At 38.7% G+C, this 26,516-nt stretch overlaps 1 protein-coding gene across 1 annotated transcript in view; it reads right to left on the reverse strand.

Annotated features, from left to right (window-relative positions):
- cntn4 (contactin 4) overlaps positions 1-26,516 on the reverse strand; it is a 201,273-nt gene that overhangs the window by 120,456 nt on the left and 54,301 nt on the right. Inside the window, exons 3-4 of the mRNA XM_075460236.1 lie at positions 25,592-25,724; positions 16,597-16,772 (exon numbers count right to left, since the gene is read on the reverse strand). Of these exons, the coding sequence (XP_075316351.1) occupies positions 16,597-16,772; positions 25,592-25,724 (309 nt within the window). The remainder of the gene's footprint in view (positions 1-16,596; positions 16,773-25,591; positions 25,725-26,516) is intronic.

Here is a 26,516-nt window from a genome sequence, read left to right on the forward strand (position 1 = left end):
GGCTTCCAGTCAGTCACAGAATAGATTTTAAAAGCCTGCTGATGGTTTACAAATCCCAGAACGGTTTAGGCCCAAAATACATCTGTGATATGTTCAGAGAATATAAACCCAGCAGAGCTCTTAGATGTGTCTATGCATGAAATCTGCACGATATATTTTAACTTATCTAGAGTGTTATTCATTTAAATTATTTTAATTGTTTCTCTTTATATTCTTTTAATGCTTCCACTCTCTGCTGCAATGCTTTTATTTGATGTAAAGCACTTTGAATTGTTTGTACATGAAATGTGCTATATAAATCAATTTGATTTGATTTGATTTGCAGAGTTCGCCTGTTATTCCTAAAATTTAGGATTTAAGATTTTCTCCAAGTGCTCTGGTCAACTCCCAAAAACATGCATGTCAGTTCAACTGGCTAATCTAAATTTTTCCACTGGTTTGAGTGTGAGAGTGCTTGGTTGTTTGCCCCTTGCCTTGTTAACTCTGTGATAATCTGGTAGCCTGTGAAGCGGGGAGCCTCCCACATATGCAGTTTTATCCCTCCCCTCACACTCCCGAGCCTTTCAAAAGGACAAAGCAGGTTTGGTGAATGAATGGATGAAAACGGTACGAACTAACTAACTGATGTGATCCTTTCTTAAAACTGTCCATCATGAGTCAGACATTGTTTTAGGAGGATTTTTTGTGGAATTGTTTAATAGCAAGATGCACAATGGTTCTCAATAATCATTTTAAAACTGACTTTATATGGATGTTGCAGATATTTTCGATACTGTTCTTCCACATTTCAACAAATGAATCACAAGAAGTTCTTATTCCAAAAAGATATTACTTTTGACTTAGTTTTGCTTCCTGCTCTGGATTCACACCTAGTCATAATGTATATAATGTATATACAGGGGCTCCCATAATGTTTAGGACAGAGTCACATTTTTCTTTGAGTTCCCCACCTGATCCTCAACGTAAAATTCTAAATCAAATAATTCAGACGTAATTAAAGTGCACATTCCAGTCTTTAGTTTAAAGTCATTCTCATACATTTCAGTTCCACCATGTAGAAATTACAACACTTTTTATACACAGCCTCCCTCATTTCAGGGCACCATAATGTTTGGCTTCGCAGGTGTTTGCGATTACTCAGGTGTGTGTTATAGTTTTATTCGGGCAGGGAAAAAGGCTACTTCTACAATTTGGGGCCTGTAGTTACCATTGTTCAACATGAGAAGAGAAGCTGTGCCAATGAAAGTCAAGGAAGCTATTATGATGCTGAAAACACGAATAAAAACCATCAGAGACATCGCTCAAACCTTAGAATTACCAAAACCAACTACCTGGAAGATCATTAAGAAGAAAGAATGCACTGGCGAGCTCTGTAATTGCAACGGGACTGCTAGGACAGGAGAATCCTCATTATGGTAAAGAAAAATCCTCAAAAGCATGTCCAATAGATCAGAAACGGTCTTCAGGAGGTAGGTGTGTCTTTGTCAGAGGCTGCACGGCAAGATGCAAACCACTAGTTAGCTCCAAAAACAGGATGGCCAGATTGTGAAAAAGTACTTAAAGGAGCTTCAGAATTCTGGAAAAAGGTTTTATGGATGGACCAGATCAATTATTGATAGCAGCTGCACAATAAATTCTGAGGTAGATAGAAACATCTTATCTGCTCAAGTTCCAGTAAATTCCTCCAAACCCATTGGACGGCGCTTCATCCTGTAACAAAATAATGATCACAAACACACTGCTAAGGCAACACCAGAGTTTCTCAGAGATAAAATCTTGAAAATTCTTGAATGGCCAAGCCAGTCACCTCATTAAAAGCTAAATTGAGAATACCTTCTATAAACTAAAGAAGACACTTAAAAGAGACAAGGCCCCAAACAAGCAGGAGTTAGCTTGGCAGAGCATCACCAGATGATACTCAGCACCTGGTGATGTCTATCAATGAGGGGACAAAGTATAAAAAGAGTTGGAATTTCTACATGATAAAACTGGAATATTTGATAAGTGACTTTGAATTAAAGTCTGGAATGTGCACTTTTATCACATCTGAACTGTTTGACTTAGTATTTTACACCGAGGAGTAGAAGGAGAACTCAAATAAAAATGTGTTTTGTCCATTGTCCTCATTCTGAAATGCAGCTTTTTACTTAAATAACAACAGGATTATTTTCTCTGAGATGGGAAAGATTTTTAAGCTGCAGACTATTTTATACGTTTATTTTGCTCTCTGTGTAGTGCTGTGCAAAACAGCTTCTCTCCTTAATTGTGATTTTAAGACAAAGTGACGTACACCAGACAAGCAAGGCCTTAAAGAGTGTATACACTCTGTGATCTGCTATCAAAACTTTAAAAAAGCAGCGCTGACACTACTAAGGCTTTTCCAGTCCAGAGTCCTCCCCGACATTCCTCATCAGACGCAGTTTCTACTTCTTTTAGGACTGCACAGTTAAATCCAAAGCATCATATGCTGCTTTATAGTAGGTTCTCCAGAGTGATCTCTTGATAGTGTAGTGCAGATAAAAGTAAAAGCCACAGTATACCCTATTTGCTATTTACGGCTCATTAACCAAGTCAATATACTGACTCCACATTATCACACCAGCTGAAAGGAGTCTAAAGGATTTATTTGCATCTAAATGAGGTATTCATGTTCCGCCTGAAGGCTTTAAAGCCTTTTCTGGTAACATCTGGAGTTGTCACCCCTTTGAGACACTATATATCTGTGATATCTCAAACTGTATATACACTCACACACAAAAAAGGATGTGTCAGGGCGAGCTCCATTTTCATTGTCTTTTCTATCTTAAAAGTTGGACCTTTGGGCATCTCTGGTCGTGGAAACTTGTGCAACACCGAATAAGCTTGTCACTGCAGTCAAAGCACGGTCCCCCAAGTGGTCGTACAAAGTAAAACAAATATTGAATATACACCTCTGTTCGTCAGTAAGAATTATGAGTGTACATCTTTTACATAATCACTGATACAGAATCGATAGACATACTAATCAAGGGCAGTAAGTATTGAGTGGAAGTGCCCTCTGCCCATCAGTTATCCTCGCCTCAGGAGGTAGACAGCCACAACCCCTGCTAGAATTATCACCATCCATCAAAAGTTTGTGACACGGAGAGAAAGGCTGAAGTATCTGGAGTCCCGCCAATTTGAAGGAACAACCTTGAAGGCATCACGGAGCACCAACAAATGTTAACGGAGGAATGAAAACAAGTTTTGCAGTAAAACATCCTCCACCTTCATCCACTAAATATATGTTCAACATGTTCGAGTTTTAATGGAAGAACACACGTTAGCGAAGTCACATGCTATAGAATGCCAAAAACGAAAAGCAAAAAACTGATGCACCTGCATGGTTCACATTTAGACCTATAAACAAGTCAGAAGTGACATTACAATCCAATTTCAGCAGCACCAATAATGCTTCTCAGGAGGATTACCCCCCTGAAACAAGATCAAGACATTACTATCTAATGGAAGGAAAGACAGAAATCCCTCAGACCCAGAGCTAAATGACTGAATTAGAAGGCAAGCATGTGTTCACTGATCAACAGTACTTTCCTGTACACAGGAGTGCTCCAAATGACACAATCAGAATGTCATTATCAATTCTAAGACCGAGATCAAAATCGAATATTAGTTGACCTTCACCCTGATTCAAAACAATCAACTTTGTTACTGATTTATTTGACTTAGAAGGTAGAAGCTTGTTGTGGTTTTCCAAGACTAACAGCCTCATTGGGCAGTTGGCACGTTTGTGTCGTCAGTGAACCTTCTGCGTCAGCTGCCTCAGTTAGAAAAATATCCCACGCTGTACCACGTTAAAATGCCAAAAAAAAAAGATTAGCTTTGTTCTTAGACATTATGTATTCATATTCTGTATTTCACGAAACAGTCTATGTTCCTATTTTGGACTTTTCCACTCTGCTCACACCACACAATGTATGTCCTTGAATGGTCCAGAACTTTAAGATGGCATGACTGAACTAAATAACTGGGACAGGTGAAGCTTCGCTATCTTGTCAGATAGGTCTGTTACATTAGATACACACCTGAAACAACACACACACACACACACACACACACACACACACACACACACACACACACACACACACACGTTGTTTATCACATCCCAAGAACATGACGTGGACAGTGGTTGGCCTGTTAATGTCACTAATAACTGGCCAATTATACTCGGTCGCGTGCAAGTCCAACCTCTGTAAGATAAATATGAAGAAGACAAATATGAACTATTTCCGGATATCGGGGCTCGCTCTGATGTTGTCACCTGTTGTCACGCCCATGGGATTTCTCCCCATGCTTTTAGTTTGGTGTTTTATGTGTTAATCATGTCTTAGTTTTTAAGTCCATGTTTAGTTTTTAGTTTTGCCATGTTTTAGTTTTCCCTCATGCCTTAGTTTTCTAGTCCAGGTCCGGTATTATGTTTTCCCCATAGTTTCTGTTGCTTTGCCATCACCTTCATTCACTTCACCTGTTTTTCCCCTCAGCTGCACTCACTCAGAATTAAGTTTCCAGATATCCTCATTGTTTTTGCTACCCGTCAACATCCCTCATGCCTCGCCTCGCTAAGTTAAGTATTTATCCATGCCATGTCAGGTCTTTTGTTTTGTCTCAATTATTATTCAAGTATTTATTCCACAGTTTAAGTTTTTGATATCCGGCTCAGCTGCGCTTTTTGTTTGAACTTTTGTTTTTGTGAAATAAACCCTGTTTGCTTTCTACATCTCTGAGTCCGCATCCGTGTCCTACCACCACACCCCAACCTGACACCTGTGACCAAAATAAACACTTTGTCTGTGAACTCAAGATTCCACCGGCTTGTTGTTGGGCTTCCAATGAAAGAATCAGGCTAGCGAGATCATTTTAGAAGTGTGTTGTTTACTTTACAAGCATTCAATAAGACAGCACTCCATGTTTCCACAATGTGTTTGGTGTTGACCACTGATAGCACCAATACCAAACAGCACAGGAAGAAGCGCTGCCAACTGATAAAAGAAGATTTTACATCATCAAAACTGAAGGAGTGACGTGAGTGAGATGCTTTTGTGAGGTGCAAGCCAACATCAGGACCACCCAAGCGGAACGGTGTGGTACACCAGGAAGTACACTTTCACTAAACACACAAAGCTTATCGGCAACACTCAAAATAGCCCTGATATGTTTTTGCTTTCGTTCTATAATTCTGTTGTAGTATTTATGGAGACAACATAATGAGAAAGACTTTCAGCAGAATCCTAAAACAGCTGCACTTTACACACTTGCCATAAGCTCAAAAAGTTAATAAGACGAGCACACAGGTGGCTATATACAGAAGTGGCACACAGGGCCACAATGGAACTAATCTCTCATTGCTTTTCACACCACCTGCAAGTGAGACAAGAATTATTTAGGCTTTGTTTTGTTCTTCTAACTCACAAACACTATCTGTCACTGCTAAATGCTCAACCAGGTTCACGGTGGTTGCTAACTCTGTCAGCATGCAGGTACAGTTTATCAGACAACAAGAAAACAGCTCCCCGTTACTGCTATAAACACTGACACTGGAGTGAATCTGAACAGAAAAATTAGCTGAAAAAGCAATGACTTTCACATTACATTTGCTATTTCAGGGGGCTGGGTGAGTTAACTCGTTATTATCGTGTTAACTCATTAATTATTTAACACCAATAAATATTTTATCGCGCATTAACGCATGTTTTATTTTTTTATTTAAAAAAAAAAAAAGAATTAAAAAATTTAAACTTTTTTTTTTTTGAGGGCTTTTGTACCTTTAATGTATAGGAAAGTTCAGAGAGACAGGAAGCAGGGGGCCGAGAGAGGGGGAACGACACGCAGCACAGGGCCGTCCGATGCGGGACTCGAACCAGGCCAGCAGGCTAAAGCCTCTTGTACATGGGGCACCTGCTCAACCCACTATGACACAAACGTCCCCTGTTTTATTATTTATTTTATTTAGTAAAAGTCTGTTGCTCACAGGCTTTTATTATTGTTAAAGTCTGTTGCTCACAGGCTTTTATTTTATAAAAGTCTGTTGCTGTCTGCTGCAGAACCGGAAAAAAAAGTAATCGGCGGATCCACCAAACCTGGAGAAGGGTACGGAACTTTTACTCGGCCATTTTCATTTTAAAATTCTTCCAGATGGCGGAGTCGACAGAACCAAAGTCATCTGTAAACACTGCCAAGTTGAATGGTCTTCTCACCGTAGTAGTTCCAGTCTAAAATATCACTTAAAGGCAAAACACACAACTGATAGCAGCAAGTCATTCAAGGAAACAGACAGTGGAGCGAGGCTTCTACATAAAAACTACAGAAAGATGCTGATGTTAAAAGTGTGTTTGCACAACAAATGTTATGGCACTTTCATTCATATGGAAGTACATTTAAAATAATACTAAATGCTAAAGGCTATACACTACTTTTGGATTCATTTTTGGATTTTGCGTACAAATGTGATTAATCGCAATTAATCAGGGAAATCATGTGATTAGTTAGATTAAAAATTTGAATCGTTGCCCAGCCCTACTATTTCAATACTTCTTCTTACCTTTAAAGCTATTCATAATCTTGCTCCTCCGTATCTTTCAGACCTTCTTCACATTACTATACCTGCTCGTACCCTCAGATCCTCATCCTCTATTCATCTCACTGTTCCCCCCGTCCGTCTTGTTACTATGGGGAGCAGAGCATTTAGTCCATCTGCTCCCCAGCTCTGGAACTCTCTTCCACCTGATCTCCGTAACGCACAAACATTACCACATTTCAAATCCAAACTTAAAACTCACCTGTTTAAATTAGCCTATGCATTGTGATTACTATTGCACTGTTTTAATTAACTTTATTTTTTATCTATTTGTTATGTATTTTAAATTGTTTGTTTTTATGTAAGGTGACCTTGAGCGCCTAAGAAAGGCGCCTATAAATAAAATGTATTATTATTATTATTATTATTGAGTAAATCAGTTGTAAGTGAGGCCATTTAAGATTAAGTAAAGGCTACCTCAGAAATCCAGTTTTCTGCTTTGTTATCTGATCTGACACCGGCAGTCGGGCACCAATGAAGGCATCGGGTAACAAACTGCAAAATGATCAGTCCACGGTGATATATAATGGTTGTGGAATGACAAATCAATACAAAAAAAGAGAAATGAAGCTAAAAGTAATTTATTATGTTAATGAAAAAGTCTGTCTTAATCACTAGTACAGGTTGTGTAAAATTCTTCCCCCTTGGTTTGACGTCATGTGCAGGTACCGATCCTTTAGAACCAAACTGCAACAGTAAAGGTATGCAGGTGGTCAGTGCTGCAGAATGATACTGCCTGCCAGTCATGTAGCAGCAGCGTCAGGTTCAAGGGTTACATCTGGAAGATAGGTGAGTGTGACTCATACTGTCATACGGGATGCGGATGGCTGGCCTTCATTGCCGATAAGAGACGCACCTCCACCGAGGCACAAAGAAGCCTTTTTAAAACAAGCTTTGGTGCTTGTACTTGTGTGTGCTGACATTTTTTTTTACTTCTAACTCAAAACAATAGTGCAGCTGAAGACTACATCTGAGTCTCAAATTAAGATAGCTCTACCTGATAGTTTAAAAGACTTTTTGAACCAAAGCTCTTCTACAGTCTAAAAAAAAAATCCATATTTCATAGTATGACCCTTTTTTAAATTTTCTTTTTTATAAACCTGTACTTTTTCTGTTTGCCCCAACAGCTTTAACACGTTCAGGGCTTATTCAAAAGGGAAAGAGTGCTTTATTTAAATCAATACTCTTCATGTGTGGGGGCTACTCTCAATACGGTTATAATAATTAGATTCATTCTTTAACAAGCCAATACAAGTTTCACCAGAGTAAAGCTGTACTGGTAATTACTAACACAAGTAATTTATTTCAGTTTAAGTAGGTGTAACATCTACATAAAGTTGATTTTTTTCCTTTCCTTACACGACATGTTAAGACCAAAACTAACAATGCGCTTGTCAACATTCTGTCCCTGCACGTGGCTCTCAGACCTCACCTCCTCGGCACCTGAAGGAGGTTAAATCTAAAAACAAACCAGATGTGCTTGGTTTCACTTTGGAGACAGACCCAGTAAGTTCCTTTACAGACTATACATGGCATCTGTTGTACACACAGTTCAGCTGTGCGTGGGTGCACATTTTAAAGCAAACACAAGTGTACACTGACAACCTGATCTCATCACAGAACGCGTAACAGCTACATTAGTCTGCCTAGCAAAATGCTACAGATAATTTATTTTCACTTAGTTTACATCTCAATACGTCATCGTGTTGACGATGAAAGTCACCAAACGTGCACGCTATGTGATGTCGTTCTCGCTTCACAGCTCACAGTATACGTCATGTACGTCCACTTTCCTCACCTCGCTACATGTTTGACACTTGATTTGCCCTCAAAAGCTTCTAAAGAGGCAGCAAGGGTAGTGAATATCCTAATTCCTTACTTTTATTGGTTCCTCCTCATTGGCTGGGGGGTTAGAAGTTGAATCCTAAGGATCAATTAAGATATGGTTAAGGTTAAGGTGTTCTAAACTACATGGTTAGGACTAAAAACTGTTGTGACTATACCTTAAACCTCCTGCTATCCATGGGCTGCGATTGCCATCATCCCATGTTGCCATCTAAAAATTTACAACCATGGACTGAAAAAAACAACTCATAAGATTTACTGAAAAAACCCTTTGTAAGTATTTGCACTCAAATGATTTAAGTAATATTTAATGCTGCAATATCAAGTAACACTCACTTGCCAGTATCAAGTAAATTTGACTTACCATAAAACATAACAGTTTTGAAGATATTAAGTAACATTTACTTAATTACATCTAAGTTTTAAGTTATATTTATTTAAACAAATTAAGTAAAGTCTACTTGTTTTTGATAGGCAGGAACATCATTTTACTCAAAATTGTAAGTAAATTTTATACATCTGTAGTATTTGCTATTATGAAGTAACTTAGTAGATTTTAATGATACACTTTTATAGTAAAGTTTATGTAGTATTTCTAGGTTTATGTACATACAACTATTAAACATTTAAATTGTATGAGGAAACCTAAGTAAAACTTACTCTTCCCCCATAATTCATGTATTACGTTAATAAAATGTTTAATTTTACTTAAGAAGATCTAGTTCTTATTGAATCTTAAAAATACAAGGTAGAAGAGTAGAGAGTTTATTTCACCAAAAAGTCACTTTTTTCAGTGTACACTGTGTGGACAACCAGACCTACTAAACCATGTTTTCTAGTACGTCTGGGCTGTTACTGCAATAAATTGGTAGCCGTTTCATTTCACTGTTAAGGGGGCCAATAAACAGATTTATTGATGAGTACTTACTGAAGGAAGCATTAAAGATGACCAAAGTATCATTTTTATTAAAATAATCTCTAATTAACCCTTTTTAATACTACACACATGCTGAAATATTTAAAAGGTAAATAATCCATGACTCCCATAAATGTACAAAATATTTAAAAACTATTTATTTAATTCCCAAAGTCTGAACTAAAGACATCATGACAGACGTTTCACATGCAGAAATACAGTGTCTGTCCAAGGTCTTCAAATGACAAAGGGAGGCATATCTGCCATTTGTAATAAATCAAAACACTCAAAGATCAGCTGCAAAGTGAGCAAATGATGGTAATCGTGGACATGTCCACCCCCCCATGTCTGATGTGCTCTCCCTCTCATTCTTACAAAGCAGTTACTGTTTGTAAATGCTGCAGCCAATCACAGAACAAAGCTGCAAAATACTGCAGAATGAATCAGTGTCCAAAGCACAATATACACACATTGAGGTGCTTTTTGTGACTTTATGGGAAAGCCTCTTCCACTTTCACGTCTCGCTTGTTGATATCTCAAGGAGGACATCCGGTTTTGGACCTGGTGGTAACCCATTTATTTCCCCCTGTGCCACAGTTTGTGCTATTTCTGGAATGATATGAAAATGAAAAATCCCTCAGCCTAACAGTACTACTGCAATGATCCCCCCTCTTGATTCATTGTGAAAGACATCAAACCCAGTAGGTTGATTGTAGATTAAAACCAGATAAAAGCTCTGACAATCTTCTGACTTTCGATCTTTCAGGTGCAGCACATGTACAGTTTCCACCGCTCTCCGTGATTTCTGCCTTTTCAACTCTGACAGCCCCAATTACTGCTGTGCTTATTAAAGGTGTGAGCGGGCTCAAACTCTGTCGAATGTCAAAATCACAGTCACATTTTGCTAGAACTAATTATCAGTAAAAGGTTATGATCTTTACCAGAGAGAGAGAGAACCTGAGCTCAAACACCACTTCTTCCAAAATGTGTGAATAGTGTGAGTTTGACAGGTAGTCTGAGTCACTTGTGCGGGGAATTTTTGCATCCACTTATGCAGGCAGAGCAAAACTTTTGCTCCCGAAAAGAGAGACTTTGTTCATTTGAACTTGTTAGTGATTGCAAAGGCTTTTTAGACTTGCAAAGGCTTTTAGTACCCTCCTCTTGTTTGTATCTGAGTAGTGGTACATTCAATGCACCACAGACGTAGGATGATGGAACTCAATAAACATGTATTGTTTTTTGTTCAAATCTTAAGATGAAGTTTAACAAAAAAAAACAATACCAATTAATGTGTAAGTTGCATGGTACAGATGTGGAAAGTCAACCTTTTGATGTGTTTTCTTAAATTTATACTAAATTGAGGTAAAATTGAAGGTGAGAAAGAGTAATTAGTAAAAAAAAATGGCCACATCTCCACAACACCCAGTAAAAAAAAAGCTTTGTCAAAGGATTCTTTTAACCCTTGTGCGGTTTTAACATTCTGTTTACTCCCCTTTGTCCTATGGGTCAAAAATGACCCGCCCTACCAAAGCACCAAAATAAAACAACTTAATTGAATTGTAAATCCAAAATCTATTTTGTATGATGAAACAACCTGTTTTTTATCTATTCAATTCAATTCAATACATTTTTTATCATGTATTTTTTGTTACACAATACAAAAAGACAATCACCAGTTTTCAGGATTACACTTTTTTTTACCACAAACCAACTGTCAGTTGGACCAACAGTTTTCTGGTTTTCTCAGTTTTCTTTTACATAATAAAGGTTTATTATTGCTATTATATAAATGTGAAGTAATTACTTCTGAATTAATGATATTGAAAGACAGTGAAAAAAAAACAGTTAAAAAAACAGTGAACTTTTTTCTGGTGTTTAAATGTTTTTATAATTCACGGGTCAAAAATGACCCATAAGACAATCTTTGTACCCTAGTGGTGTACAGCCCACATGGAAACAAACAAAAATAAAGTATGACTTTTTCTAATAATGGGGTCCCTTTAGGAAAAGTCATAAAATTTCAAGTTGGAAAAAGATAGTTTAAGGTATTTTTTCTACAGCTAAACATGGTAGTGGGTCGCTTTTGACCCACAAGACAACAGGAGGGTTAAGGGATGGACCACTTCTGTCTACGTGTGTGGGTCGGTAATGGGAATTTGAACTGAAAGCTGTTTTTTTAGTCCTCTCAGCCGCAAGGTGTCATTGACTGGTGTCTACTCACACTCTGTCCCAAGGTAGCAGCCTATACATCTTGCGGAGGGCAGCATCTCTGCAGTGAGATGGACTCTCTCTTACTTCTGTTGGTGAGAATCTTATGTCCTTACTTTTTGCTTCCATGAGGCCAGACCTTCTTGCAATCTTTTAAAGTGGACTTGAGCAATATTTCTTTTTTTATCTCTCTTGTTGCCATTGGATACTTTTTCTTTCCTCTGTTTCACTCATTTTCAGTCCAAACCTTGTTTTTCAGTCCAAACCTTGTACCTGACCCTTTTCAAAGGAATGTACGTTTTTCTGATGGTTTCTTTGTTTGTTCAACCACGTAACACTGGCCAATAAATAAATCTTGCATAAAAAAAGTCTGAATTGAACAAATTAATTTATTGAATTGAATCAAATTAAATTTAAAGTAATGTCTTAAAGAAATAAGTAAAAAACTCCAGCAAAGACGTGACGCAGGACCTGAGAGATGCATCCGGACCTTGATCCATCCATTGTTCACAACACATAAAAAAAAGGCTTTTAGCTCAAGACTTTTGCACAGTTCTGTATATAATTTTTTAATATCGTTCAACATTTTTTTTAGTTTCTTTTGCTTTGATTTTTCTATAAAGAATTACTTGACACTCTCTAGTAACACCAGTCGCCCTTTAAATTAATCGCTTGAACCCTCCCCATTCAATCACCTTCTGAAGTTAATTAAGCAATACCATGAGTAATAAAGAAGATAGATGACAGCCAGTCACACATACAGTGCACGACCCCACTCTCTGACAACAACTGAAGGCTGGTAAGGTCAGAACCCAGCAAGTGATGGAGCTGTCATCCTATTACAGTGGAAATCAAACAGCAGAATCAGATCCTGGATTGACTTTCCTCTGGTCCAGGGGACCAAACAAATGGGCTGAGATAGATCGGTGGCCTTGTCCCCAAACACTAAACCTCAGAATCTAATCAGAGCAAGCGATCACTCTTGCTGTCAATGTCATCACTTACGCCTGACCAATAACTGCCGCGCACAGTAGGCACTTATCGACTCACTGCTGCTTTACGAATATGAAAACCAGAGGCTGTCAGTTAAACTCATCAAGATCTGTCAATCAGTCTGCCATAACGCCAACCAGAAATTCATATGAAAAAGTCTGAGAGTGCTGACTTTGCATGTTCTTCATAAAGTGGCATCAGCTGAACTTATCAAACTGCTAATAGGCATTAGCATGTAGCCAATATTAATGACCTAATGTCTCACTGATGCATGATTAAAAATAAACTGCACCCACAGTCATGTGAAAAAGAAAGTACACCCTCTTTAGGTTTATAAAGTTTTATGTAACAGGACATAATTTAGGATGAAAATAAGGTGGTTCTTTCCTGGCCTTAAAATTAGGCAAATACAGTCATGAGATGATCAACAACAAATGACATTTTCATTGAACAAAAGCCAAACCAAAATGTAATAATCTTAGAGAAACCAAGTGTTGCTGCCCATCAAATTGGGAAGGGTCAAAAGGCCATTTCCAAACAATTTGGAGTCTATCTTTCAAGGGCCGTGTGATATGAACTACCATACATGCCACAGTGTTTCTAAGCCGAATGGCTATATATGATATATACCAGCATTCCATACGAATTAGGCAAAATGTTCAATTCTAACTTAGTGCCACGAGTATGATGCCCTTTTTTAAAAAAAATGCTGTAATAAAATTCCAACCCTACCAGGTTCCCATCTGATGATATCATATTTTGGCAAAGTTGTGATTTGTTATCAGTAGTAAATAACTCTGAGAATCTCAGTTCACATGATTGGTTGAGTGCTGCAGCTTTGCTTGTCAGAGATGGGCTGTTCTGGTGACACTATCACAGAATTTAGCCACAGTTTGTCAAACATGTTGCTACATGTAAGACAGGTTGCATTTTTGAATAAATAAATCACTAAGTTGACAATATTGAGGAAGTTGTAAGCCAGTGCAGCTCAGGTTGTCACCAACAACCAGAAGAAAAAAATGGTGTGCACACAGGAAGCTTTACAGTAAGATGGCGCAAGATTAAATGGCTGATTTTATACCTTGTTTGAAATAATGCTAGTGTCAATCCAAAAGTCAGTATACTGTTCTGCCCTATATCATTCTACTGTGAGAAAGCTTATTCACAGGTGGAAAACAATTGAGACAGCTGACAATCTTCCCAGGAGTGGACGTCCCAGCAAGTTCAGCCCAAGGTCAGACTGTGCAAACTGCAAAAAAACCCAAGAGCTACATCTCAGACTCTGCAGGCCTCAGTTAGCATGTTAAATGTTAAGAGTTCATGACAGTACAATCAGAAAAAGACTGAATAAGTATGGCTTGCAGGAGAAAGCCACAAGAATTCCCGGGTCATCAACAGGACAATGATCCCAAACACAGCAGCAAATCTACAACAGAATGTCTGAAAAAGAAAATAATCAAGATGTTGCAATTGTCATGCCCATGGACTCTTGTTTAAGTTTTATGTTTTAGTTATCATGTTTTAGGTCACGTTTTGGTTCTTAGTCCATGTTTAGCTTAGTCATGTCTTAGTTTCCCTGCACTCTGTTAATTAGTTCACTCACTTCACTGTCATTCCCCTCCAGCTGCACCCAGTCACTAATCACTGTCCCTATTTAGTTTCCTGTCTCCCCTCTCAGTTTGCCGGATCTTTGCCATTCATGCCTTCGTTTTGTTCCCTTCATGTCTACTCACCCATGCTACCAGTTTTGTCCCAAGATAAGTATTTATATTTTCTATGCCATGCCAAGTGTTTCTGTTTGTTTTTTCCTCAACTACGTTTTTTGATTCCCGCTCAGCCGCGCTTTGTCTTGTTACTTTGTTTTTTGGTGAATAAACCCAGTTTTCTTTCTTAAGTCCGCATCCGTGTCCTTCCCCAAACCCAACCCTGACAGCAATGGTCCAGTCAAAGTCCAGACCTCAAACTGGTTGAAATCCTGTGGTGGGACCTTACGAGAGCTGTGCATAAACTAATGCTGCAAAGCTCAATGAACTGAAGCCACACTTTAAAGAAAAGCGGACCAGAATTCCTCCATAACGATGTGAGAGGCTGATAACACCATACAGAAAATTATTACTTCTAGGTTTTGCTGACAAAGATGGTTCTTAGTGCTTCTGAATCATGGGGTCTACTTTGTTTTTCTCACACTGCTTCTGCATGTCTTAGTTTCAGTTAAGTGAATAATTAAATGGTGTATTATGCCCTGTGTTGTTGTTAATCTGAGGTTGTGTTTAATCATAACACCTGGTTAAGACCCAAGGAGTTTATATTATGTCCTGATTAGGGATGGGAATTGATAAGATTTTTACGATTCCAATTCCATTTTCGATTCTGCTTAACGATTCGGTTCTTTATCGATTCCCTTATCGATTCTCATTTGGGGGAAAAACGGTCGATTAGCATCAACTTTGTTTAGTTTAGAAGTAACACGAGTCATGACCTTACAAATCCAACAACGGTGAGGTCCACATTCGTCTATCATGGCCTGGGTAATTTAACTCTTCCCTCCTCTGGTGAAAGGAGAAGCTGGAGGTAGATGTGAACTGGGAGTAGTGCCACTCAGGCTCTGTCTCTAGTGATGGTCATCTATATGTAATGCATGAGAAGGCATTCATTTAACGTTAACCGTTACTAATAGCAGGTTTTACAATGAAGTAAATGGCGCTAACATGATAGGCAGTGTTTGTTAGTTACCTGCAGTGTTAGCCGAGGACATGCTAACGTTGCTGCTGCTGCTGCTGGGTTGAGATTCACCAACGTTAGTCCGGAGCGGATCGAAAACGCGACATTCATTCGTAGTTATTGCATGTTGGTAGTATTTCCTCCCTTTGGTGAAATATTCACTTTGCAATTTGCCCTGTTGTCGTATTTTTTAGGGAAGTGTAACCAAACTTTCAAGCGTTTGTACCGCGCCATGTTTACTGTTGACTGCACTGGATGCCATTCGCGCCCACTGGAATCGATAAGGTAATCGTTTGCAAAATTGCACAACGATTCCAAGGAATTGAAACACTGGAAACCGGTTCTCAACAAGAACCGGTTTTCGATTCCCATCCCTAATCCTGATACATAAATCCTGAGAAGGGAAATCGGTTGTACTTTCTTTTTCACATAACTGTGATGATGGGGATAAGGAGTAGCCTATTAAAGTAGCCTACTTTAACATCAAATTTCTATTTAGTCCCATGTTGTCCTTTAATACTTCAGCTCTACAACACTTGAAGGGAATTCACTGTATATTTATACCACACTAAATCTAGCTGAAAGACGCAGTTTTTGTAGAAAAATAAGATTTAACAAACACATCATTAGCTCAAACACAAGTGGTTGTTTTTCCAGATACATTTTTTCAGATTCATTACTTCTGTACTTGGATTCAAACAGCCCTTGTTGTGGTTTTGGCTAATTAAAATCAGCACTACAATGTGACACCACAACAATGGCTGTTATCACCCTATTATTAATATAATACTGAATGCTGAGAGATCTTCTTCTTAAACAGATAAAGAGAAATATTAGTGTGGCCACATGGTGTATGTGAGTCTTATGTATTGTCTGCGTTTAGCTCTGTTTTTGGTCTTCACCAAAGACTGAAGATAAAGCCCACGGAGACCTGTGGCATCAGTTGAAAAACAAACAAAGGCTCTTTAAGGACAGGTAGCATCACCAGTGGCAGTTCTTTTAATTACCATATTTTTCTTTGCGTTTCACATCTTTTTTTTTTTAGTATGCGGATGTTTGATCTGCAGTGATGACTAGTGTAAACTCAAGTCAGCACACACAGGGAGCTAATGGCTCCCGAGAGAAATGTTCTCTGTCTTGATCCTGTCATCAAGAACAATTCACATTGTTATCTTTGGTTACAATTGGCGTGTTTTTTCCCCCCCTTTCTTTTCCCTGCCGCCTATGCCCTCTTTTCCACTGGAGGTTCAGAGGCCACATAAGTTTGCCCCGAGAGAGAAACAGAAAAAAATAGACTCACATGCAAAGGTTAGACTGGCCTCTCGGCTGACGATGGTCCCAAAAGAGTTGGAGGAGAGGCACTGATACGTTCCAGCATCTTGGTCTTTGTTCAGACGGCTGATTCTGAGGTTGCCTCCAGAAAGGCTGTAGTGAGATCCAGCTTTGGGAATGATTTCTGTTCCATTTAATTTCCACCTAAAACGTGAGGGAGGGGGACACAAGAGAGGGAGGAAAAATTAACATGCAAATTAACAAATTAAACATTGTTCAGTGTAGACTGGGGCAATGGATGCATTCCAGAGTACAAGAAGAACATGACTTGTACATTTGATTGTTTTTCAGAAATAAAAAGGTGGAGAGGGTCCAGAACTCATACCCTCGAGCTTTGTGTTAATCTAAGCCGCAGTGAACCGTTATGGTGCCAAGGACTTGAGTCTCTGAGAATAGATAGCGTTGCAGGCCATCCATCTTTACAAACCCCAGTCAATCCACATAAAATTGCTGCTTAATCATTATGAAGCGACAATTAAAACAAATGCCTGCAAGGTTGCCTTCACACTTGTGCATTCAAGCCCCGTTCACATGGTTATCATTGGTGTTAGGGGTGATCGACGAAGTGTGTAATTCACTTAAAATGGCAACAGACTCTCGAACGTCTCCACACTGATGCATCTTATTAAAAGAAACACAGGAGAGAGGAAATGTCATTTTCAAAAAAAGGTGCTCAAATACTATAATATAAACTTCTTCCCAGTGATGCATAACCCTTCCTAATTTTGAAAAGTAGAAAAGGATCATATCAGTTTTGAAAATAGGCGATCCTGATTTTGAAGCCAATTATTTTTTCAAAAATAACTTGAAATTTCCCGTTTCTCTGTCTGACTTCAGGTGCAGCTGGAAAAACATGTTTTTTTTTTGTTTTTTTTTAAATTTGGAACAGAAAGAGGTAGAAAAAAAAAGGTTTGTAAGAAGGACTAACAGAAGTCGTGCAGACGTTTATTGAACTGATATCTCTATTCTCTAATTGTTATGCCAATGTGATCCCTTTGAGGCAAAAAAAGCCTCCTAAACCCTTGAGCATGTCTTCATACTTACCGAAAGTTTTTTCTTTCCTCTGTTTATTAAGCCAGTAACTCAGAGTGGATAAACCAGTGTCATGTCTGCACATTACACATCTGAAATTGTGATTTGTAATCCTTTGTCACAACAACAATGCGTTCCCATTCCTTTAATTGCATCTAATCTGAAAAATGCCAAAGATTGACAGACATGAAATAGTATTTTTGCACCAACAAGGTGATTCCTAAAGAGCTACTCGCTGAAAACTTGGCACATCTCAGGATGATGTGCAGTGTGTACTCAAAGAAATGAGGAAACTGAATGAGCTGAGGACAAAAGAAGAAGTGTCAGGTCTAAAAACACACAGCAGAACATGATATAGAGATAAACAACCTGATGATTAAATGTGATCGTTCCATTGTCTTAGCTGGGCAACTTTTTCTAAATTGTTATAATATGAAGAAGCCAAGAAGCCGTTCTTAAGTAAGGGAAACAGGGAGAAAAGGCAGAGCTGTGCCAAAAGACACAAGAAGTGGGCTGAAAATCAGTGGCAGCAGGTCTTATGGAGGGATGAATCCTCCCCAGAGCCCGGAGCTCAACATTACCGAAGCAGTGTGGGATCATGTTGACAGCAAACGGAACAAAAGGCAGCCAACATCCAAAGAAGAGCTTTGGGATGTCCTTCAAGAAGCCTGGAAAACTATTCCTGAAGACTCCTTAAAGAAATGACAAGAAATGCCCTTAAGAGGGTTCATTCTGTGTTTTGAAGAATAAAGGTGCTCACACCAAATATTGACCTTGAAACTTGTTAGAATTGTACAAACTCAAAGTTTTCTTCATATTTCATTCATGTTTGCACATGTTTCAATACATTACTGCACCTGTTTCCTACATTTCTGACAATATAGAGAAAAAAATTACTCAAGACTTCTGCACGGTGTGTATAATAGTATGGAGCTAAATCAGTCTCAATATTCACAAATGTGCAGGTTGGACTACCACGTTGGGTGCGTTCTTATGATTGGCTGAAACAAGGAAGATATCTGATTGGTTGCAGATCATTCCGTGTTAAAGAAAAGACATTTGTGGGTTGACGCAAGTCAGAGGAGTCTCAAAATTCACACACAAATGCAGCGAAGTCCACAGACCAGAAGCAGTCTGTAAATCAAGTTATATTTGTGTGTGCATCAGAAATATATTTTTAAATTGTCCTGCGCATTTATGAATCTTGTCCTGCTCATTTGCAAATATTGAAACTGATTTAGCTCCATATTATACAACGACAATGATAGTGTATTATTTCTCCTTTGTATTGCCAACAAAAAAAAAAAATTGGCCAAGGATCCCTGTTTTAATACACGTTGAAGCTGATCACATGAAAAACAATGTGAGCCTGTGCTGCTAACTGCCCACCCTCAGTAAAATGTGTCACAGACAGCAGAATGCTCGTTGGCTGTCGAACTGCTGCTCTCACATACAGCCTCTTCAGACTTCCTTTCTTTTAATAGAAGAAAATATGTTGCACACTGGTCTTTCATGGTCCTTCTCCATTGTCCTTCGCCATAAGTAAGTGCATGCTCTCAAGAAATTTATAACCACACACAATGGAGAGGGGCATTCGGGGGAGAGGCGGGATTCTCAAAGGACTATGACTGCGATTCATGTGCAATTAAAGGGGAACAAACAAAAAGTCAAGAGAAAGATTCCACAACCAAACAACACCTTTTACCTGAAAACCACAGCAAAAGCAGGCAGGAGGTGACACTTGAACACTTTAGTATCGTACTGAGATAGAGATCTCATTTTCTTTCTGAAAAGGCATCCAATCTAATACGGAAGCAGCCTTTACACAGCTGTAATTGCTCAGAGTGACTCGGCATTGTATCCAAAGTGAGAGACTTTAATCGGTGACAGCTTGAAAACCAAATGTTGCAAGAGATTTTCTCTGCCGGTTGTCAATTCAGAGCTTTATCTGGGTCTTTCTAAAACCTCCGACCGCATAGTTTCTGTAATTAATCCTGTGAAATGTTTTTATTTATCCGAGAGTGATCATGCTCCACTTTAAAACAGGGAAATTAACTCGAAAGAAGCAAATGCGAATGCCTGAATGATCCAAATTGTGTGTGTCTGACAGTTCAATACGGTGGTATTCAAAAATAACTGCTCACCCAAAGCTGCTATTGTTCCTTTTTTTAAAAAAAGAATTACACATCCGACGACAACTCTGGTCGCTTTGTTCGTATTCATTAGGTTTTATTTTCAGGATTTCTGTGAAACTCGAGCATATTTTTATCTCAAGATAAATTGAGTGCAGGAGCCGTGATATGAGGTAGCACGAGGGGAACTTTGAACCACGAGCGGCTGTCACAGTGTATCTTCCACAGGAAGCAAAGCAGCAGAATACATCAAACACATGTAAAGCAGATCATTTGATAATTCTATTTACAATGATTTATGATGGCATGCAGGCCACAACAGCAGCTCCATTTGTTAGGCACACGCTTTACCCAATCATGTAACAACAACAGTCTGTGTACACAGTGGCATAATACCACACCATCTGGCTCATGAGGCTGTGGATGTTTGACGGTCTGTTCGGTCCTGGTGCCTTTTTAAATGTGATTAAAAAAGACTACTTTGTGCCGAGACTTTGTAAATGCTACGTGTCTTATAATTACCTTTTAGTTAGTTCTAAACCCAAAGAAAAAAAAAGCAATTGAAAATGGTGTGTTATTGAATAGAAAATTAAGCGCACACACACACTCACACACACACACACACACACACACACACACACTGGCAAAATATGTATTTTCCACATTTGGGGAAAATTGCACTTTCACATCCTGAACCAGCTGCTCCCTTTCAGAGCTTGTAGATAACCCCAGGACAACTCATATTCTAGAAGACTGTAAGGAGGCTGTTCTTTGCAAGATAATGTTTTAAATTCATGGTTTTGGAAAGTGTAACAGTGCCGCCCACATTGCAGGTTGGATTCCCAGGAGGCTGTTTGTACATGATAAACCAAAAGAAGGCAGAGGAACATCACAGCTGAGCATCTTTACACAATTCAGACAGGAGAACCTCAGTTAGGCCGCCACCCTTTACTCATTTATATTTTGCTTCCACAGATAATTTAAAGTGGTCTTGAGCAATAGTTTCTGATATTTCTGATGTGTTTTTTTTCTCTTGTTTTTCTTTGGAGACTGGCTGCTTTTCCCTTAATATTTGTGTCCAGTCCTTGCACCTGACTCTGAAGTATACATAGTGACACCACTGCTCAAGGGCTGAATGAGAGTTGTGTCTCCATAACAGACAATTTAGCGAAGGCTTGTTACTAGCCGCCTGTTGCAAAGAGACATCACTTGTCCCATTTTTTTGGTTGCATCTACAAAAAGAAATACCAAAGAAAACAAACTTTGATAGGCTTAAAATGGTACATTACACCAACAAGCGTAACCATGTATATTAACCATGACCCTTACCGTGTATTCCTAAGTGCTAACACTAACCATTTGGGGGTGAGAATGCAGAGTAAGAATAAACAGTTGTAAGTGAGAGAGTTCGTAGAAAAGTGCACGGACTGGAAGTGAAAGGCATGCAGGACGAGCTTTTAACTACAATCTCTCACATGTCAGTATAACTTCTAACTAGGGCTGGGTAACGATTAAAATTTTTAATCTGATTAATTCGAGTCCCGCATCGGACAGCTCTGTGCTGCATGTCATTCCCCCTCTCTCTCTGCTCCCTGCTTCCTCTCTCTCTGAACTTCCCTATCCATTAAAGGCAGAAAAGTCCCCCAAAAATTTAGTTTTTTTAAATTTAAAAGAATAAATAAAATAAAACATGCGTTAATGCGCGATAAAATATTCATCTGTGTTAAATAATCGATGCGTTAATGCAATAATAACGAGTTAACTCGCCCCGGCCCTACTTATAACTCAAAAAGATTCAGCCTTTTTGTATGGTAATACCATTTTTAATGAATTTGATTAGACGTCCAGTTTGTGATTTATTGTTGCAGAATTGCCTTTTATTACATTTGCAGTCTTGTGTTTTACTGGCAGATTTGGGAGAAGAATCTAATTTCTGCACTTAATTTTGCAAAAACATTCTTGAAGATGTTATTACTACTTTGTCAGAGGATTTTATGCCGCACTGAGTGCAGCTCAATCACAGTTTCTTGCTATGTGAGGTGCAATTAATGAACACTGAGCATGATTAAGCTCTTGTCCGCTTGCTGCAATACAACTTTAGGAGGCGGCAGCAGCAGCTATGACAGGACCACACAGTAACATGATAGGAAACAACTGATTAGGTCAACCTTTAAGCTGGCTAAGTTACGAGTATTAAACGTACCAATCCTTCCAAATCTCACCCCAGCAATTTCAGTGTTCAAACTTGATTGATTTGAACTTTTACTTGCCAGAGCTACAGCAACACAACACAACACCCTCTCAATAGACTAACGGTCCATGTGAGGAGGAAATAAATAGAAAAAAAAAAAACTGCTCTCTGAACTGGGTGCACAGACAGCTTTAAGAGCACTCCAAGGTTATAGATAGACAAAACATGTTTCCAGAAGGGAGTTGAAGGAAAATCCACCGCAAAACAGAAGCCATGCAATACATTCATGTGATCCTGATCAGCTCAGGCCTGACTTGAAAGGATGAACAAGCTTTTTTTTTTTTTGCAAGTGCAAGAACTTACATAGGCAAGACTTGCTGCCTCGCTGGGAAACAAAGCCTAGAGCAGTTATTTTTACCGTAAATGGAAGCCTTAATCCAAGTGCAGTACAGTATATGGACACTTTTTCTGCTAAGAAACTGTTACCATTATTGTTAAGCAAAGCACATCTGTGGACACAAAAAACGCTCTTGAAAACCACGAAAATCAAATCAAATCACTAGGAAAACATCAGGCTTTGTGAGAAGATGAACATGGTTTTTACTGTGAGAGCAGTGGTGTCATGTAGACTGTACAGGTCTACTCTGAGATGAAAAGAACGACACCTGATCACTGTACGATTCATCTTTCTGTCCCAGTGAGTTGGAACAACCGGAAATTAGTTTGAGTTCTTATTTTACTGTACAAAAATGACACATTAAGACCCCTTTTTCACGGTGAACCTTTCTGACATTAGCTGACGTTGAGCTTTTAAATCAGGTTTTTGCATTTTTGTCCCAGACAGACGGCTTTGTGTGGCTGCCTGAACCCCCACTCTGCTGCCACACTGGAGACTGGAATTATCAGCACCACCTTAGTCAGAGTCTGGAAGTCTGGAACTTCGCCAATTCTGAACTGTCTCATAAAAAGATCCATTGCGTAAAAGGAAAAAAAACAAGTCGATGCTTTTATTCCCAACAAAATTAAATGTAAAGAAATTTTGGCAGTTTGGGAGCAAAGTTAAGGCGACACACCAGATAGATAATCAACCACTTTCAGTGGTTAATATTATCCTTTTTGCTAATTGACTGATTGAAGTCAGCAAGCTGAATATCAGCCAGGACTGATGTTAGGCCAATACATCTCTGGATGTTATGATGGTCCCAGTGTTCCAAATCTGTCAATTTGACTGACTGTTTTCAAATTTTTCTTTCATTACGAAAAAAACAAAGAGACAAACACATAAAATACATAGTCAACATGGCCTAAGTGTGTAATATTGTGGTGGAGTTGGTAACTACTTTGTATGACTAGAGGTCAAACAGGGTCTCAGACTATCAGTAAACATTTGAACCCTTAACGGCTCGATGCAGCACTGTGCAACTTATTTATCATGACCACCATTCAGAAAATAAATGCAGTTGGTCTTCCTGGTGTGCTTTCTGGCAAACCAGTACATAAAATGTTTTGAACACATTAATGAGCTATTCATTTTCTTCTTTGTCACTTGTTTTAATAGTATAGGCTGAATTCCTGAACCAGCACAGTGAAACAGTTTTCAGCAAGTGTTATTTCCCTTCATATAATTCTGCACAAACCAGCTGTGACCCATCCTGGAATGGATATGGGCCTCTGAGGGTGTGCTGTGGTGCCTGGCATCGGAACGCTAGCGACTGATCTGTGTATCCTCTCTTTTCCCAGACAGCTGACACAATTGGGCTTAATCTGGGCTACCTTTGGCAATCACAGTTAAAGGAATGAGATATGTGGGCCACACATGGCCCAACAGGTCATGAGTTTGGCCTAACTTGAGTAACGGCATCTGTTGTATTGGATTGATGTGGCCAAAATGTCATAAAGTGTCCTTGACCGGGGCTGCCACAAGTGTTGAAATGTTGTGAGGGCTGGAACATGAACCCAAAAGCCCAAAAGAAAAGGCAGATTTTCTGCCTTTTCTTTCCACGAGATTTTACAAAAATGCTCGTGGAAAGAACATATTGATTATGTGTAAAAAAAAATAATAAAATCTGTGGGAATTATCAGGAAAGTTCATAAATACCTTAATAGGTCTGGTTTGTTTACGTTATATTATAGTCTTGTATATCCATATCTATCTTATTGCAATATTGCCTGGGCATGTACTTTTCCTACATACTTACATAAACTCCAATTAATTCAGAAACGTTTTATCAGAATAGTCACTAGTTCAGAGTCCACAGCCGCATCTGCCCCATTATTTTCCAAATCAAAGATATTGTCCATTTACAATATTAACACTATGGAAACATGTATATTTGTCTTCAAAGTCCAGTATCAGGGACACACACTTCCATCTCATTTCCAATAATACTTTAAAAAAAAAAACTCAAACATTCACTCCAGAACAACTCGACAATCTAAGCTGCTTCATATCCCGCTCTGTAGTACCACTAGAGCACAGTTTTCTATCAAATATAAAGGTGTAACTTTATGGAACAAGTATATTCACCTGACAAATAGCTCTCCCTCCCTACCCATTTATAAAAGGAAATTAAAAGATCACCTGTACTTTATGGGATTGTCTTAATACTTTTCTTCTCTTTTTTTAGTTATAGTTGCCATTGCAATTTAGTCTTTTGATTTATTGTAATTTATTTCTTGATTCATTGCTTGATTATTGATTTTTGTGATGTTGTTTTTATTCTTTATTGTTTTTTTTTCTCTCTCATTAATCCATTTGTTGTTTTATCCTGATAAGATACATTTAATTTTGTTTATGTATCTTAATGGTGAGGTTCTCGATAAGCCTTCCCAGGGTTTCTAACCTCTCCAGCACTGATTCATTGCAGCTTATCATTTATTATCTATTGTATATATATATATATATTTATTTATTTATTTTATTCTATTTCTTTCTTTTATGTGATATACTCTTGTTTGTAATGTTTTATTAAAGTGCAAACAAACAATAAACACTTTAGGCATGTCGGGTGGATATGTTGGTGTTTTTGCAGTCACATTCTCCTGGAGTTACTGGCATTAGTGAAGGCCAAATGTGAAACAGGCCACATTGGGACCATACATTCTTTGCTAATTGGGCTGTAGACTATGGCTTCCCTGGATTGGGATCTAAGTAACATCAACGTGAATGTGTTCGATGTAGTTGCCAAGCAGTCAACAGAACTATGGCCAGAACTATCAAAACGTTACTGTAAAAGTAGATGTTGAGTTTGCTGCAATAAGAAAACCAGTATGTTGAATTTTGACTGTTAAAAAGAACTCTTAAAGAGGTACGATGGTTAACATGTCAGGCAATCTGTGACAGATAGTGGGTTTTCTATAAAAAGTGATCTGTCTGTCAGTGAAAGAAATCACAGATTAGTTGAGCTGGAAAAAAAAACTGCATTTTTCCAGCTGTGCCTAGCCATGTCAAAATGTGAAGTGGGGAACTGCTGCAGACAAAATATAGATGTATGCCAGCAATATGTTGAAAGATGTTGATACTGTCAGCAGTATAAAAGCAAGAAGCATCGACGGGGAGGAACAATGTGCGGGGGAAGACAGCTGAGGCATTGCAGTCACACACTCACCGGTACATGGGCGGTGGGCTTCCCTGGGCTTCACAGCTGAACACCACCTCCCTGTTGTTCTGTTGCGTCTCCACAGGATACACAATGCTGCCTGGCTGCTTGGTGAAGACGGGACTCTGCAGGACGTTGCTCTCTGTGGGGCAACAAGAAAACACACAACACAGCTGAGTATAAAGTCTTGCGCCAGCCTGTTTGCAAAACAACCAATTAGCTGGCAGCAGAAACAGGTTGATGCTGCTTTAAGTCTCTCAGAGGGCAAAACCACAAGCAGCCTAAACATATCAGTTTAAACTGCCTGTCACGTCTCAGCGGCACAGAGAAGAGTGATTTGAAGCGAGACGGCTCTTCAGCACCTATTATGGTGGTAACAGGATATAGAGACTAATTCATCTCGAATAACGGCCTGTAAAAATGCAGTAATTTACCTCCATTAAAATGTTTTTATTCGTACTTTGATTTATCTATTGGGCCAGATGTGAGGGTTACGTGCCCATGCAGAGGTGTACTGGGGTATGACTTGGGTTTCATATTGTTAGAGCTCTGTGTCAATGGCACAATAGAAGTCTCAGCTAGCCCACGAAGGAACCATCAAACACTTCTTGTGGATGCATTCCAGGCTGAGTTTCATATTCGAGCTAAAGATTAAAGTTCAGCTTTCAGGTTGTTTTTTTCAAAAAGTAAATACAAGATTTTTTTGTAAATGTATGTTTGAAAAGTTACATATCAATTTATTGTATTTTATGAGACAACGATGCTTCATACAAAGAATATACATATATATATATATATATGTATATATATATACATATATATATATTCTTATTTACCTAAATGAGCTAATGGAGCTAGCTTTCTTCTCTGGATGGATTGTCAGCAGAAAACTTGTGCAACAGCAAATGCAACTGTGTGAGGTGCTCATTTTAGA

The sequence above is a fragment of the Odontesthes bonariensis genome, chromosome 3 (assembly GCF_027942865.1).
Source record: "Odontesthes bonariensis isolate fOdoBon6 chromosome 3, fOdoBon6.hap1, whole genome shotgun sequence".
Classification (NCBI taxonomy): domain Eukaryota; kingdom Metazoa; phylum Chordata; class Actinopteri; order Atheriniformes; family Atherinopsidae; genus Odontesthes; species Odontesthes bonariensis.